Source organism: Culex quinquefasciatus, chromosome 1 (assembly GCF_015732765.1).
Source record: "Culex quinquefasciatus strain JHB chromosome 1, VPISU_Cqui_1.0_pri_paternal, whole genome shotgun sequence".
Classification (NCBI taxonomy): domain Eukaryota; kingdom Metazoa; phylum Arthropoda; class Insecta; order Diptera; family Culicidae; genus Culex; species Culex quinquefasciatus.
This window is the reverse complement of record NC_051861.1, coordinates 103,481,437-103,497,512: the sequence shown is the minus strand read 5'-3', so window position 1 is coordinate 103,497,512 and position 16,076 is coordinate 103,481,437. Positions and strand designations below refer to the sequence as shown.

Sequence of the window (16,076 nt, the reverse complement as noted above, 5' to 3'; positions counted from 1 at the left end):
GTCGGGGTCATTATTTTGGCCATGAAATGGGGTCCTTAAGCTAAAATTATTCTAAAAAGTTGAAATTTTGAAAGTTGATTTTTTTTAATTATTTGATATACTACCTAAGGGATTTTACTAAAATTGGCTAGAACTATGAAATAATTTTGACCAATTTCATCGGGGTCATTTATTTCACCATGAAATGGGGTTTCAAGCTAAAATTAATCCGATAAAATTAACTTTTGAGAGTTCATTTTTTTTAATTTTGTTATATTCCCTAACGGAATTGACTTATTTATTGAGAATTTTTGAAGTGTGAATAACAAAAACTGTTATTATTTTCACAGAGCCAGGAAGTCGGAGCTGACGTTGAAGTTCGAGCTGGAGTGAGACCTCGGAGACTGCATCGGATTCAGCAAATTTTCAGCAACTTTTACTTGGAGTCGGAATCCGTGAAGTCGGGTATTTTTAGAGAGCTGAAGTCGTCGTTGACGTCATATCGTGCATCCAGAGTCGGAGTTGTCTTCAATGTATGGATTCAAAGTCGCTTGGAGGTACTCGACTCTGCAGCCCTGACTAGTACAGAGGAGTTATGGCAACTGCAGGTTTATTTGCAAATTACAAATAAACCAAAACAATAACTTTTTTTGTTATTGAGACATACCAGCTCAATAACATTTTTTGTTATTATGCTGCTCCACCTCTCCGCACAAAATAACAAATCTTGTTATTCCTTGATGATTCCTTCTGTGTTATTGGTTTGTTATTGCAATAACAACATAATAACAGTTTTAGTTATTCTTCGAACAAATCTTTGTTATTGATTTTTGTTATTTTAACAACTAATCCGATCAGCCCAATAACATATTTCGATCTTCTCACAATATCAAAAACTGACCTTTCCAAGTTATTTCCGTCTGCTCGGGATATTGAAACAATTTTTTTACCAAATTACCCAGGAATCGATTGCTATGAATATCTCGAATAAAAAAATGAGCAATACTATGAGATTTCGTTTATTCGATTTTTTGTATTTTTAATTCGGCTGAAACTTTTTTGGTGCCTTCGGTGGGTACCCGAGCAGACGGAAATAACTTAGGAATAAATTATTTTGTTATTTGAAAATACAAGGCCAGTAACATTATATGTTTTTTATAACAAGATTTGTTATTTGTCGTTATTATTTTTTTGTTATTGGATTGTTATTGCAATAACATTTTTAGTTATTATTCGAACAAATCGTTGTTATTATTTTTTGTTATTTTAACAACTAATCCGATCATCCCAATAACATTTGGAGATATTCTTCCATAACAAGAAATGTTATTCCAAAGTTGTTTTGGATTTCAACCAATATCAGACCAATAACAAATTTTGTTATGATAACATAAACTGTTATTAAATCCTTATTCAGAAATGGATTTTCAAGAAGATTCCATAACCATTTCTGTTATTTTAACAGTATTTGTTATTGAAATGGCATGAATTTTGTTATTACCGTCTGTCCGGGATGTGTTTTTTTTATCAATTCTTCAAATAGTATATGTATTTTTATCTCAATTACAAATAAGTATAATTTATATAAAAATGCATTGTACACAGAAAAAAAAAATCATGGTAATATTACATCTGGGAAGGGGTACATCTTTTATGTCAGAAAAAAGGTGTAATTTTACCTCTGGAAATGTGTAATTTCACCACTTTTCTGGTGTAATGCAATTTTTCAGTCTAAATTGAGGTAAAATTACATCATAAAAGAGGTAATATTCAACCTTCAAAAATTACAGCTTCCAAATTTACATTATTTTTTTCTGTGTAGATGAAATAATTTTTGAATGTTGGTATTTTTAAGGATTGATTTCACGGACGGGATTTCACCAAATTTTTTAAAATATCACAGATTTTACACAGCGGCCGCGAAATCGTGAAAATTCGCTTTCCCTTATAAATGCCTACAACTTTACTGGAGACAGCAAATTGATACAGATTTTTGATTTTTTTTTCATAGCACTTTTCTATGGACAGCCCTGCAATGTTTATGGAAACATGCATGAGGAAACTAATGATGCAAAATGGCTAATTTGGCCATCAGGAATTGTTGGAGAAAGTTTTATCAAAACAAAAAATAGCATAGCATAGCATAGCATTGGTGTTCAAAACAATACAAAAAATGAATAAAATCTGTTTTTTATCTGCAAAATTTTAGAGCACTGAAATGCATTATTTTGAATAAAAAAACTAGAACTTGTACAAGTAAAATAGCAAAAGAAAAATCGACTTTCAGATTTGAAATAGTGCCATGTAAACTTTTCGAATTCGACCTTTTGCCAGCCAGCCCAACTGCAACTGGTTAACCGCTGAGAGGATTCTTCGAACGAATCAAATTTTACAGAATCTTCAGCGGAGGAGGATGCGTGGACATACCGTACCAAACGCTTCAGTTTGATTTTATTGGTTAAAAAAAACACTTTTTTGTGAAATCTGTCAGAACGCCACACAACCGACGAAATTTCATTCAGTCTCCTTCCTCTTTCTAGTAGGTAGAGATACTACACTTCCGACTGGTGTTTGTGCTAGAATTTACGATTTTTACGCCTGAGCCTGTGCCGGAGGGAAAATCTCTTCCTTCCTAGCTCGGCAATAGCTGGGTGGAAAATCGAAAGAGTGAGAATAAAAAATAACGCACCACCACACGATGAAGCCGTTGGAAAATTGAGCTTATTTATGATGGTGCGTGGCCGGCGCGGTTGCGTGCTGGGACGACGATGGAATCGCGCTGGTTTGCCGTAAATCCGCCGGTGGTCATCGCGGGTTTGGAGGGTTCTGATGGGGTTTTTTTGCCGGAGTTGTTGCGACGGGGACGGGGAAATTAGCCAAACCAATCAGTGGAGGGGGCTCTTGTGAATAGCTCAATCGTGTCGTGAAGTGCTTGAATGAAGTGTTTGTGGAATTTTGAACGGATTTTTTTTACAAAAAATGTCAAGCATTCAATTTACTTAAAAATTGGAAGCTTTAAATTGGTAGTAAGACCACAGACTACAAATTTAAAGCTTTCCAATTAACTGCGCAATTGTCGTCGTAATTCAGCAACTTTTTTTCTTTTCAAAGACATGCTCCACTAACCAACGTATAGTGTTTGTCAATAAATAAAACGGTCCCTGCTTAAGAACGCAACGAACCGCGAAGCGTCCCTCATCACCCCATCTGCATCCCTCAAGGAGATCGCCAGATCCATCAACCGCCATAATTAATTTTCTCTAAGAGACTTTCCAGCACTTTTTCCCCCTCCACCATCCTTAATTCAACTTGAGGCGAAAAGCACGCTCATCACAATATCTGCGCTAATTAAAGGGGTTATAACGGGCCACGCCGAAGGATGCAATCAGGGTATTTTCCACCAACCCTCCGCCTACTACACCCTCCACCAGTTTATCGTGATCCAATTTGACGCCCTTTTGGGCAAACAACGAACCAATTATCACAGGAAAGTGCTGCCGGCCACCTCAACCACGGAAAGATTGAACCCCATTTCGGTAGAAATTTTGACTGGAAAGCGATTTTATAACCTCAAATAAAGCTGACAGAGGAGGATAGCGAACCACCCTAATCGCCCCAATTAAAAAGGGGCCAACTTCGAACTTTCCGTAATGCAACAAAAAAAAACGTAATCGTGAAGCTGGCAACACTTGCCACACACACACACCCGATGAGGCGATAATTAACGGATGCTGAAAACTTTAACCGGTGCAGGTGGTATTAGTACAAGCTGTCACACGAATGATGGGGATTAGTTACAAACATATTTTTTCCACTTATTGAGCCTTACTATTTCTTCATCTTTAAGCTTATAAAGTTTTTAAAAGACTTTTTGAAACTTCAATCTTTTAAGTAGTTCAGGGATCAAATCCAGAGCTTTGGATATGAAACAAAAAAAGAAAAGAATTATGTCATCGCCGTCGTGCTTATTTGTCGTACGTGCATTTTGGGCCAAATTGAGTTAAGAACGCCATTTTTTGCAGATCACAATGCCTCACATTTGACCTTCACAGATCCCCAAAATTCGATTTTAATCCTGAGATATTTCATAAAAACCGAAAAAACTCCACATATTTTTGTCACTTTTCATATAAAGGAGGTTCGATCTTGTCATGCTATCTTGACACAGCTTGAAAATTGAAATCCAGGTCAGAACGCGTTTACACAGGGACAAGACAAAAAATTGAAGGCTAACACCACCTAATACCTGGGCTTCAGGTGAACTCAGCACAATCGAAGTCTAATGCAAGCTGTACGGCCAATGGGTATTGGATACGAAATACTCACAACTACTATTCATTCCAGATCCAGATCCAGATATTCTTTTATCCAGACAAAATTGTTCAGATTTTCTAAGAAGGTTTGCCCTTTAAACCATTAAGGCATCTACATTTTAAGAATGGATTCTCTGATTGACTTGGTGTCTTCGGAAAGTTTTATCCTATTTGTATGCAGTGATGGCACAGAAATAGGATAAACTTTTGTGATATTTCACTTTTGACGTGAACATGGAATTGCGCCAAAATGAAATAGTTTTTAAACTTAAGCCAAATAATTTGGCGGCGTTGCAGAAAAAGTTTTTGAAAAAAATAAAACAGGAAGTCGATTTAAAAAATTTAAACATGTAGCATTTCAAAATAAACATCATTCATTGTTTTTTTTGTGAGTGTGTGTCTGTGACTGTTTTTTTTAAATATTAGATAGAACAGTGTTTCTCAACCGGTGAAGAATCCCCCCCTTGGCGGGAATTTGGGCAATCTTGGGGGTGGGAATGAGGATGCAAAAGAAATTTAAATTCTTTTACGTGTTTGCGCAAATTTAATCATGTTCTGATGCTTTCTTAACAATCCTTCATGTTTTCATATGTGTTACAAAAATATAGATCAGTTCTAAAAATATTTTTGAAAATCGGGATTATTTTTGTAGTTTATCGATCATGTATATTTTCATAAATTTGAATTTTTGCTATCGTTTCAATCTTAGCTGCTCTAAAAAAACATTTGAAATATTTTTGCCTTCCTCACTGAGGCAAGGCAATAAAATCACTCGAAAATTGAACTTCTTTAATATACCTTCTAGATATACCTTCACGTATACATATCATCAGAATCAAATTCTGAGCAAATGTCTGTAGGGATGTGTGTAGACATGATTTTTTTTCCACGCGATTTTCTCAGAACTGGCTGAACCGATTTTGGCCGGGTCAGCCTTATTCGATTCGTTTTGGGGTCCCATAAGACCCTATTCAAATTTATTCTGTTTAGTAAAGTATTTAAAAAGTTATGATACGAAAAAGATTTTTGTATCTACAAAAAGGGTGATATTTTGCATAAACTCAAAAGGCCGAGTCTTTTTGTTTACGTGCGAGAGTCGCGCCAGATGCAAAACGCCCGGTTGCCACATTGCTTCAAATGAGAGTCTGCAGGTTTGCTGGAAAAGTCTGTATCAGGAATATTCATCATCCCGGTACGAGAATCGAACTCACGACCTCTGGATTGGAAACCCAGCACGCCACTAGTCGAAACCCATCCCCTACCGGTCAGTATTCCCAGTGAGCATATTTACTCCTTTAAGGGATCTGACTTTGCCGAGCCAGACAGGAATCGAACCCATCACCTTCCGCATACAAGGCGAAACCCGTAACCTCACGGCCACGGAAGCTCGGCCATAAACTTATTTTCAATATTACTTTGTAAATGTGAGGGAGGCACCAACCACCTAATGGTGGATTAAGAAACGTTTTTTGTGAGATTTTAATTTGTTTTTTTTTTAGAATTTTAGTGTGGTTTATGCTGCATTAAGGCCAATGAAACAAAATTTTCTGTTTTTATAAATCTGAAATTTTAGTTGACAAACAGTTACAAATAAAAAAATAAAATTCAAACAATAATTTAAGTAACATTGAATTCTGTCAGGATTAAACATATATTTTAATGTGTTTTTTTTTTTATGTGCTATTTCTATCATAAACATTAATCATTGTTCCTAAATATATAAGATTCTTTTGCGTTCTCTTTATTTAATTTTTTTTCTTTAAAGTGAAACGTTTCAATTATTTTTGATTGAATCAGACAAATTGAAAAGAACAAAAAAAGGTTCAATTTATTTCGTAATCACAAATTCAAATGTTTTGAATGATTCAATTAATCAAAATTAGGTTATTTATTCAATTTTACCAAAAAAAAAAAGTCAAAATGAGGAAGGGGGGAATAAAGGTTTAGCAAAAAAGCTAAGGGAGAATGAAAACGAAAAAGATTGAGATCCACTGATATAGAAGAATTTTTTTTTTAATATCGTACTTATTTTTATTAATGTCATCGATTTTAACTTTCAAAAAACAAAGAACATAATCTCTAAAAAAAAACTAATTTCAGAATTTTTCAAAAAAGTTAAGTAAAAAAATTTTTTTCAAAATTGTATAATCTTTTGCAGTTTTAAAATTAAAATATTTTTTTCAAAATACTTTTGGGTGTTTTCTTATTTTTTAAACATTTAAAATAAATAGTAATAAAAAAAATCATGCCATTTCAATAACAAATACTGTTAAAATAACAGAAAGTGATATAGCAAAAAATAATAACAAATATTTGTTCGCAGAATAACCTAAAATGTTATTAGCTTATTATTATAATAACAATCCAATAACAAAAAAAAACAAAACGTAGAATAACAAAACATGCTATAAATAACATAAAGTGTTATTGGCTCCATTATTGATTCATTTTCAAACTTTCAAAACCTTTGGATTTTTTCTGCTATTTGAAAAATGAAAAAAATAACGTTGAGATTTTCATATTTTATAGGATTCTTAAATTTAAATAATATTAAAAAATTGAAAAACACAGTTTTAAAAAAAATAGGACATTTTATTCTACTAAAACAATAAAATTTTGCCGATGAAAAAGTGTGCTTTATCTCTTGGCCAATTTTTTTTGCTGCTTGAATTTTAACAATAAAGAAAATAATATAAGGCCATTGAAGTTCTTTTTCAAATTTCATAAATAGATATTTGGAAAGCTTATAGTGGCAAAACATCTGAACTGGCATGAAATACATTTTACTAGTTTTTTTTTTTTGTTAATTTAGACTCTTTTTACATTCCAATGTAAAATTTTCTGAAGCAGGTTGGACTCTTTCTTTACACTACGCCTTTGGTCTTTGGCCAATTTACATTTTGTTGCTTAATTTTTGATCTTCTTTATTTAAGAAATTTATGCATTATAAGAATATAAAAAAATAACGAGTATTTAAAAAAGCACAAGCCAGAATTTCAATATTTTAATCACCCTTGTGCAGTAAATATGCAATCATTAGTTATCAAAACATGACAGATTGGACGAAAAAAGTGATAAAAAACCTTTTTGAAATTCCATCGTGTAGCTTCTTACTTTTCCTGTCATTCTTGGACGACGAAATAGCCTACTTTTCTGTATCAAATATAACAAAATCGAATAGCAACACTTTTCAAAATAAATGCTGAAAAGTTCTACTTTTCAATTTTGACTTAAGAAGTGAGAATTCAGGTTTTTTCAAAGTAATTATTTTTTGTCAGATTATTTATAAATAAATAGAATTTCACGGTTTTGTAAATAATCTATAGAATCCTTATTTTTAAATTCATTGGTTTTTTTTTATTGTTTCAGTTTTTTGAACAGATTTTTTTTTAATTTTGAAATATTTTCAAAAGTTAAATTTAAAAAACTTTTTAAACTCATTTGACTTGAAGGCTGTTTTAAATTGCACAATATTTTAGATTTTTTTTATTTAACATTTTTTTTTAAGTTTCGAAGTTTTCGGAGTGACGCGCAGTTATGCTATGCAACATTTTTAATTGTAGCTTAAAATTTGAATAGACTTTTTTAAGCTTTTTTTCAAATTTAATCGTTAAAGTTTAGATCAGTAAACCTTCCGTCAAAATCAACAAAATTTTACCGAATTTCGGTAGGACGAGGAACAATAATGAACTTTATTTCCGAATTTCGGTAAGGTTTTACCAGGGAGGCGACATCTATATCTCACTACAGGCAGCTCGCCCGTAGCCAACACAAGCTGTCAACTTCGGCACCAGAACAAAAGGGAAATGACAACTTCGGCTCCAGCACAAAAGAACAGCTGTTCGTTACGGAACCAAAACAAAGCAACTGCGCACTGTAAAAAAAAGTACAAAACCTGCAGGCATAAAATGGAAATAAAGTAATCATTGTTTTTATGTAAAATTTTACCGCAATGTACGTTTAAAAGTTAGTGTATGTTTGTGAGGTGAGTTTTATCAATTTATTTGCAAAATAAACTTCTACAGTTGGGATTATTAATCACACATCGGGCTGATGACCTCATTTAAAGTTGTACTTTTATCACATGAAACGTTTAACTTAACTACTGTGTAATTTGACTTTTACTACAGTAATTCTTATAACAAAAATTGAATTATTAAAGAAAGAAACATTTCGCATCCTCGTTAAATAAATGGAATTGCAAAAGTGAAAATTTATAGACCTCTTGAAAATTTGAGGTTTAAAAAATAAACTATGTTTCAATCTAAAATTTTTGAAATACTAAAACTTTGAAGTTGATCTCAACTTCACTGAAATTGCTTGGCGGGCGCGAAAAAGCATTTAATCTCTCAATTTAGCGCTTCCGCGGGTAGTTTGGGGAGGAGAGAGAGAGGCAGTTCTGACACATCCGTGTGAGTGCAACGTGTGTGCACCGGGGGAAAAGTTTTCCACTCTAAATCACGTCATCCGGTTCGCGGTGGCGGTGGAGTAGCGAGTGAGCGGAGCCTGCCAGTTATCGTTAGTTTTGGGGAGGGAGATTTTGAAATCAGAGTTCTATCTAATGAAAATTGCCTGTTGAAACTGGGAGGAGAAGGATTTGTGGCAGTTTCGAACTAATTTGATCAAGGACTGGTTAAAAAGTTGCAGTTTTGTTTATGGACGATGACGAGTTGCGACTTTTTTTGAAAATCAGAATTTGAAAGCAAAATCGCGATGAAACTTGCTTAGCAACATCTTACACACTATAAATTGGAAACAACTACAAAGCACATTAGCTTCAAAATAATTGGCAAAGTTTACCACGTGTATAGCGTGGGAAGTTTGCAAACTCCCATGTCTGTGCACTCAGAGCAATTTTCAAATCCGAAAACCACATCTGCGCCTCACCCCCAAAAATGCACTAAATAACTCGTACTCCCACACCTCTCGTAGAAATGCACTCTCCCAAACTGAACTGAACTGAACTAACTAGTGCAAGTTCCTTTAAACCGATTAAAGAAAAAGAGAGAAAAAAGAGGAAACAAGCTCAGTTCACAGCACGCCAACTCGTCTTTGAAGTCGGTGCTTCGCAGTTCAATTTCAGTGGCTCCGGTTATTGCCCTGCTCGGTTCCACCCCCCTGAAGGTATGCAACACTTCGTTTCGAAGCACTTTAATGCATTTTGTAACACGATACTGTTTGTTAGGAAGATATTTAGTGCGCCCAGATTTGTGACTGGTGAGGATTGGCCGGCAGTGAAATTATGAGAAAGTTTAAACTTTGGTTTATGACCTTCTTTGAGGTCATTGGACATTTTTTGAAAAAAAAAAGAAAAAATCACTCTTTTGGTTCAGTTTCTTTCAACAAGCTTGCTAATATTTACCCATGATTTCATCGAAGGTTTCCGCTTTTCCGCTGTTGTTGACTTAAACTGCAGATCAACACTTGTTTTCTTTGTAGAAGCAGCTCTCCTCGCCAACAGCCAACCGCGCTCCAGATGTGTAACAACAAATCCCACTAAACGTCGCGAAATGTGTTGTTTCCGTTGCTATTTGCCAAACCAAAACAACAGCAAAAACACTCCACTTTCGTTTTCTAGTTTATTTAATTCAATTTCCCGACTTGAGCTCTTTTTTTTCCTCCTTTCTGCAATTGATTTATTTGCCTGCACGTGTCGAATTTTCAGCTCATTTTTTATTCGATTTTTTTTTCTGTTTTTCACCACCAATTCTCTTTACACTTCACTAACTTCCTCTAAAATTCACTACCAACAACTGCCGTTGCTTCTGCCAGCCACTAGAGAGTAAATCAATGAAAACCAACAAAAACAACTCTCTCAATTTTACGTTGAAAAAAAGATCAACTACACAAAAATCCATGTGAACGATGGCGACGAGCGAAGGCAACAGGAAAACCCACCCAAACGGATTGCCAATTTGCTGTTTTATTATTTCTATTTTTTGAATTATTTCCGCGCTCGCACTTTTCGGCGGGGGATTTTTCGACAAAACAGTGCGGGCCCACAAGGGGAAATGCCGACAGTTAGGCTGGTACTGCCAGAAGGGGGGCGGTGGCGACGCGAGCGAGCTTTTTGTTATTCATTTATGCTGGTTGTGGTTGGTGTTAGAGAAAAGAGAGAGGGGAGGGCGGGGGGGGGGAGGGGAAAGCTCTCGATAAAGGATTTTTTTCGGAGTGGAATTGGGAAGGTTTTAAAACCAATTCGATGGATTAATTCTAGTTTAAATCTTTTTTTTGGGAAAATAAAAGAAGCACGTCGTTGAAAAATGTAACTCTTGAAAGTTTTACAACTGTTATTGATTTTCAAAATTTTGAAAAAGTTTGGGGGGATATTTGAAAATATCCTCAAATAACCTTAATTATAAAAAAAACTGAGTAAAACATATCACAAAATACTTTGTATGGTCGTTTTGTGTTTTTTAACTGTTCTTAAGCAAAATATAATTCAGAGAGTTGAAGAAACCTCTTAACTAAGATCAAGTCATAAACTTTTGCAATTTGTAAGTGACCATCAAATCAAAGTCAACCCGTTTTTTTAATTACAATTTTCAACGAAACTATTTTTTAGAGCACTATTGATAAAAACATGATTTGTAATGTTTAAATGTTCAAAAAATATCAATCTTAAGTCAAGACAAACTGTTCGAATAATATTTCAAAAATAAATTAAAAACCTATCAATGTTACCCCGATTTACGGTACTCCGTATGTCTAAGTTAAGCTTTATCTACATTAGTGAATCTCTTTCAATGGTTTTTTTTTATTTGAAAAATAACTATTAAATCATTAAAAAACTTAGGGTTTTGTCACTATTTCCAATCGAGGATTTGCAGCAAAGCTAAAAGACACATGTCGCCACCTATGAACAAATAGCGTAAACCTATGATTGTTCAAAAAAAAAATGTTTTTACCTTCAAAATCAACATTTTTATAAAACTTATGCCAGATTCGGATGAGAAAAATTATTTCCAATAATTTGGTGTACAACTTTTCAATATTTGTTTGATTTTTCTATGAGAAAATTGTAAATTTAGTAAAAGATGGGTTTTCGAACTTTTTGGCAACAAAGTCTGTCAAAAATCAATAAAAATGGTTGAATATGGGTCATTCCAGGTCAACTGAGTACACTTTTGGACTCGACCTTCACCGATTTGGACCAAACTTGGAGGGAACGTTTATCTATCGATAGTTAACAGAAATCCCAAGTTTGGTGCTGATTGGACCATCCCTCTATTTTTGGCACCGCCCTCTTTTTTGGCGATTTTCTAAAAAACTTTTTTTTCTTTTAATCATTACTTTGCAACTATTTGAGCAAAAGACTTTCTGCAGGTTGCATTTTATAGAAAATTGTCCAAGGAATTCGATAAAAATAAAATTTTAACCCTTAAATGCCCACTAATATTATATATTAACATTTTAAGTATATAAATTCAGTTTTGACCAATTGATTATATTTTGATTTTTTTTTATTTTATCGCCATCGTGTTCCCCGGACAATTTTACATAATAATCAATATAGACTTCAAACTAAAATGAACTATTGGCGAGATACAGCGATTTTACTGAAAAAAGTTTGATTTTGCACTGCACTCTGTCCTATGAATTCAAATCCGAAATAAGTTTCTCACATATAAAAACCGAATTATGCGAGATTCATTCCTTTTTGTTGAAAAGTACACCATGAACTTCCGAGTGCTGCGCAAAATCAAACTTTTTTCAGTAAAATCGCTGTATCTTGTCATAGTTCATTTTAGTTTGAAGTCTATATTGATTATTATGTAAAATTGTTCGGGGAACACGATGGCGATAAAATAAAAAAAATAAAAATATAATCAATTGGTCAAAACTGAATTTTTATACTTAAAACGATAAAATATAATATTAGTGGGCATTTAAGGGTTAAAATTTTATTTTTATCGAATTCCTTGGACAATTTTCTATAAAATGCAACCTGTAGAAAGTCTTTTGCTCAAATAGTTGCAAAGTTATGATTAAAAGAAAAAAGTTTTAGAAAATCGCCAAAAAAGAGGGCGGTGCCAAAAATAGAGGGATGGTCCAATCAGCACCAAACTTGGGATTTCTGTTAACTATCGATAGATAAACGTTCCCTCCAAGTTTGGTCCAAATCGGTGAAGGTCGAGTCCAAAAGTGTACTCAGTTGACCTGGAATGACCCATATACGTTAACACATCTGTTATCAACTATATCACTGTTTATTTCATTGATATATATGGGGAAACTATTTTTTTTCGTGTTTCGAAACATGTTTTTTAAAGAAAAAGTTCATAAATTTTTTGCGCCCATAAATTGATGTTCATTATTTTAGAGCAAAAAAATTTTCTCGGCTTTTGCAACCAGTTTCATTATTATTGATGCAGGGAATCTTGAGAAATAAGCGATTTGGTTCTTCAATCCAGCAGAAAGGAATACGATTTTTGGCAAGTAACCTCATTTTGGCGCCACCTACATTAGAAACACAGGCGCGCTGCAAAACCTCAATCGGTGGTCTCAAATTTTCAATAAAATAATTTAGTTTGGGTAATATCTTAAGTTTTTTTTGCGACTCTGATATTTTTTCCTGAATGAAATGAAAACTTTTTAAAAATAAACTTTTTTTTATTTGGGAAATTAACAAATAATTGCGCTTTGATATTTTAATAAAACCAACATATTTATCATTGATTTTTTAACTCAAATTTTATCGATAATTTGTAACTGTTCTTCGAATCTACTCGTGACAAGTTAGGCAAAACAACTATTTTCTAAATAAAACAAAAGCAACTCTCTACGAAATCGGCCAATTTCGACCATTTTTATTTTTTGTATATTTTGATTTGACTTAAACGGAAATTTCACGAATTTTTCATGTATTAAAATTGAAAATCGGACTGTTATTTGCTGCGATATGGGCATTAGAAAATGGTGGGTTGTTTAGGTGAGATTAAGAAAACTTCAATTTTCGTGTTTCTTTTTCTTAAAGCGGCTCTATCTCAGCAATCCGAGGTCCAATCTTCAATGTCTCTTAGACAATTTTATAGCAAATTTTCTGAACTTTTCAAAAAAAATATTTTTGGAAACGGTCACTCATGGTCACTATTTTTGAAAAACTGCAAATATATCTTGAAAACGGAGCCCTTTATCAAAAAATTTGTAAAGTACTTTTTGATTTAAAATTCAATTTTGCATTAAAAAATAATGTCAAATTTGTTTTTGCATAAAATTTCGTTTTTTTTTCCAAAAATCACTGATTTTTCAAATATTCATAACTCGGCGGCAGATTTTTTTGACCATGTTTCTCTATGGCTCAAAAGTTGCGAATTTTTGTCCCCTAAAACATATGAAAAAATCTCGAAAATCAAAAAATACGTATTTTGGGAAATTGAGTTTCAGTGAAAAAAAAGTTGATAAAAAAATCTACAAAAAAAAAAAATCCGTGTACCTATTTTTTCTCAAAAGTCCTCAACAATACCTACAACTTTGCCGAAGACACCAAATTGATCAGAAAATTCACTCAAAAGTTACAGCTGTTTGAAAATTTACATACCATTTTTGTATAGACAGCAGCCAAAATTGTATGGAGACTTGTATGGATGAACCAATCACACAAAATAGTTTATTTGGTCATAGGGAAGGCCCCCACAAAGTTTGAGCCAAATAAAAAAATACAAATAAAATCCATTTCCGGTTTTGGTAGAGAATTGCTCACAAGAAAAATACTATTTCAAATAAAATTTAATAACAATTCCAACCTTTCATTTGAATAGGACGCAAGGAACTTAAAAATTTCATACCAATTTTAACCATTCTTCTGTTAAGTTCAAACAAATATTTTATCACTTTTGTCTAAGAAAGCCACAATAGAATAAAATGAAGAGAAATTCATTGAAGAATAAAAAAAAACATTTTAACTAAAATTTTTATATTTTGAACCACCCTAACTTGGAAATACAATAACATTTTAAAGGAAAGTTTAGAAATGTTTTTTTTTATATTTTAAATTAACAAAAAAAAAAAAACTTCAAAACTTGAATGCATATTTAAGTGCAGTTAGCTGAACTCAATTTAAAATACATTTCCCTGTGTTTGGAATCATTTTTGATTTATTTAAAAATAAAGGTTTTTTGACATTTTTCGATGCACAGTAAATATTACATTTTTTGAAAACAAATGCCTGCAGAACAAGTGAACTAGTGTAGAATTCATTTTAAAACGATTTTTTCATTGAAATGTTGAGAGTAAAAGGTAGGAATAAGTCTCTTTAGAAATGTGATAAAAAATTGTAAGTATTTTTTCTAAGAAATAAAAAAAAAACATTAAGACAACACTATTGTGGCAGCTGTTTATACAAAAATGGTTTATCAATATTCGAGAATCTGTAACTTTTCAAGGAATTTCTTATCGATTTGGTGTCTTCGGCAAAGTTGTAGGCATTGATGAGAACTATTCAGAAAAAATAGTTACACGGGAAAAGATTCGATATTTTTTTAAAGTAACAAAAATTCAATTTCTCAAAATTCGAATTAAATAATTTTCGATTTATTTTAACATGTTTTAGGGGTCCAAACACCACAACTTTAGAGCTATAGAGAAGTATAGCCAAAAATCTTCCACAGAGTTATGATTTTCTGTTTTTTTAATATAGAAATTTGGGACACAAAAAGTTTTAAATGTATACCCGGGCAGACGGTAATAACAACATTCATGCCATTTCAATAACAAATATTGTTAAAATAACAGAATTCGTTATGGAATCTTCTTGAAAAATCCATTTTTGCATAAGGGTTTAATAACAGTTTACGTTATCATAACAACATTTGTTATTGGTCTGATATTGGTTGAAAGCCAAAACAACTTTGGAATAACATTTTTTGTTATGGAAGAATACCTCCAACAGTTATTGGGTTGATTGGATTAGTTGTTAAAATAACAAAAAATAATAACAAAGATTTGTTCGAAGAATAACAAAAAATATTATTAGTCTGTTATCACAATAACAATTCAATAACAAAAAAAATCATAACGACAAATAACAAATCTTGTTATTAATAACATAAAATGTTATTGGCCAAATAATTTCAAATATCAAAAAATATTATTCCCAAGTTATTTCCGTCTGCTCGGGATATCAAATGAGTTATCAAAAGTACTTCAAAGATTTTTAAATAAAGTGCACCGTTTTTAACCCTCTACTGCCCAAATTTTTTTTCGATTTTTTTTTATTTTTCCCGTGTTTAGGAGGTTATTTTGAGCAACTTTTGCCCTGCGATAAACTTTACTTCTCTTGTTTTATGTTTTTCTTGTTTCAATTTTAGTATTTTAATTTGCATTTATCTTGATTGGTTTATGTTTGTTTTTGATAGTATTTGGCCTATTCTACCACCTCATATCATTTCTTTTTACCTATCTATTTTTTTCTTGTTTTTACAATCAGTTTCACACAAACAAAAAAATAAATAAAAATCCTTTCAAACTAAATAATATCCACCATATCTTTTCGTAACGGTACACCCACAATTCAAAGCCGAGAGGATCGTTCCCTCAAAATGTATTGAGGGCTAAGTGCCCAAATTGAATGATTAATGCTACCAACTCACACCATCAAAACAAATGTGTTCATTCATTAATTGAAACAATAGATCTCCAACAAATGTCACACATCGACTTCTGACCACTCCTCGCTAACCAAGCTGTGGTGGCCGAGGCAGTTAAGTCAGTGGGTTAGTCTGTCGAAGGTCTCTGGTTCGCTTACCGCAGTCGTCACTTTTTGTTTTTTGATTGATGTTTTTT

The 16,076-nt window shown here is 32.7% G+C and overlaps 1 protein-coding gene across 2 annotated transcripts in view; it reads right to left on the bottom strand.

Moving 5' to 3' along the window:
* The window catches only part of LOC6049292, a 290,210-nt gene that overhangs the window by 196,083 nt on the left and 78,051 nt on the right, over nt 1-16,076 (bottom strand). The window contains exon 1 of one of the 2 annotated variants that reach the window (XM_038248306.1): nt 9,655-10,032. The exons of the other annotated variant lie outside the window; for it this stretch is intronic. Within the exon in view, the coding sequence (XP_038104234.1) occupies nt 9,655-9,658 (4 nt within the window). The 5' untranslated portion in view covers nt 9,659-10,032. Of the gene's footprint in view, nt 1-9,654; nt 10,033-16,076 lie in introns of those variants that run through there. 2 annotated transcript variants of the gene reach the window in all.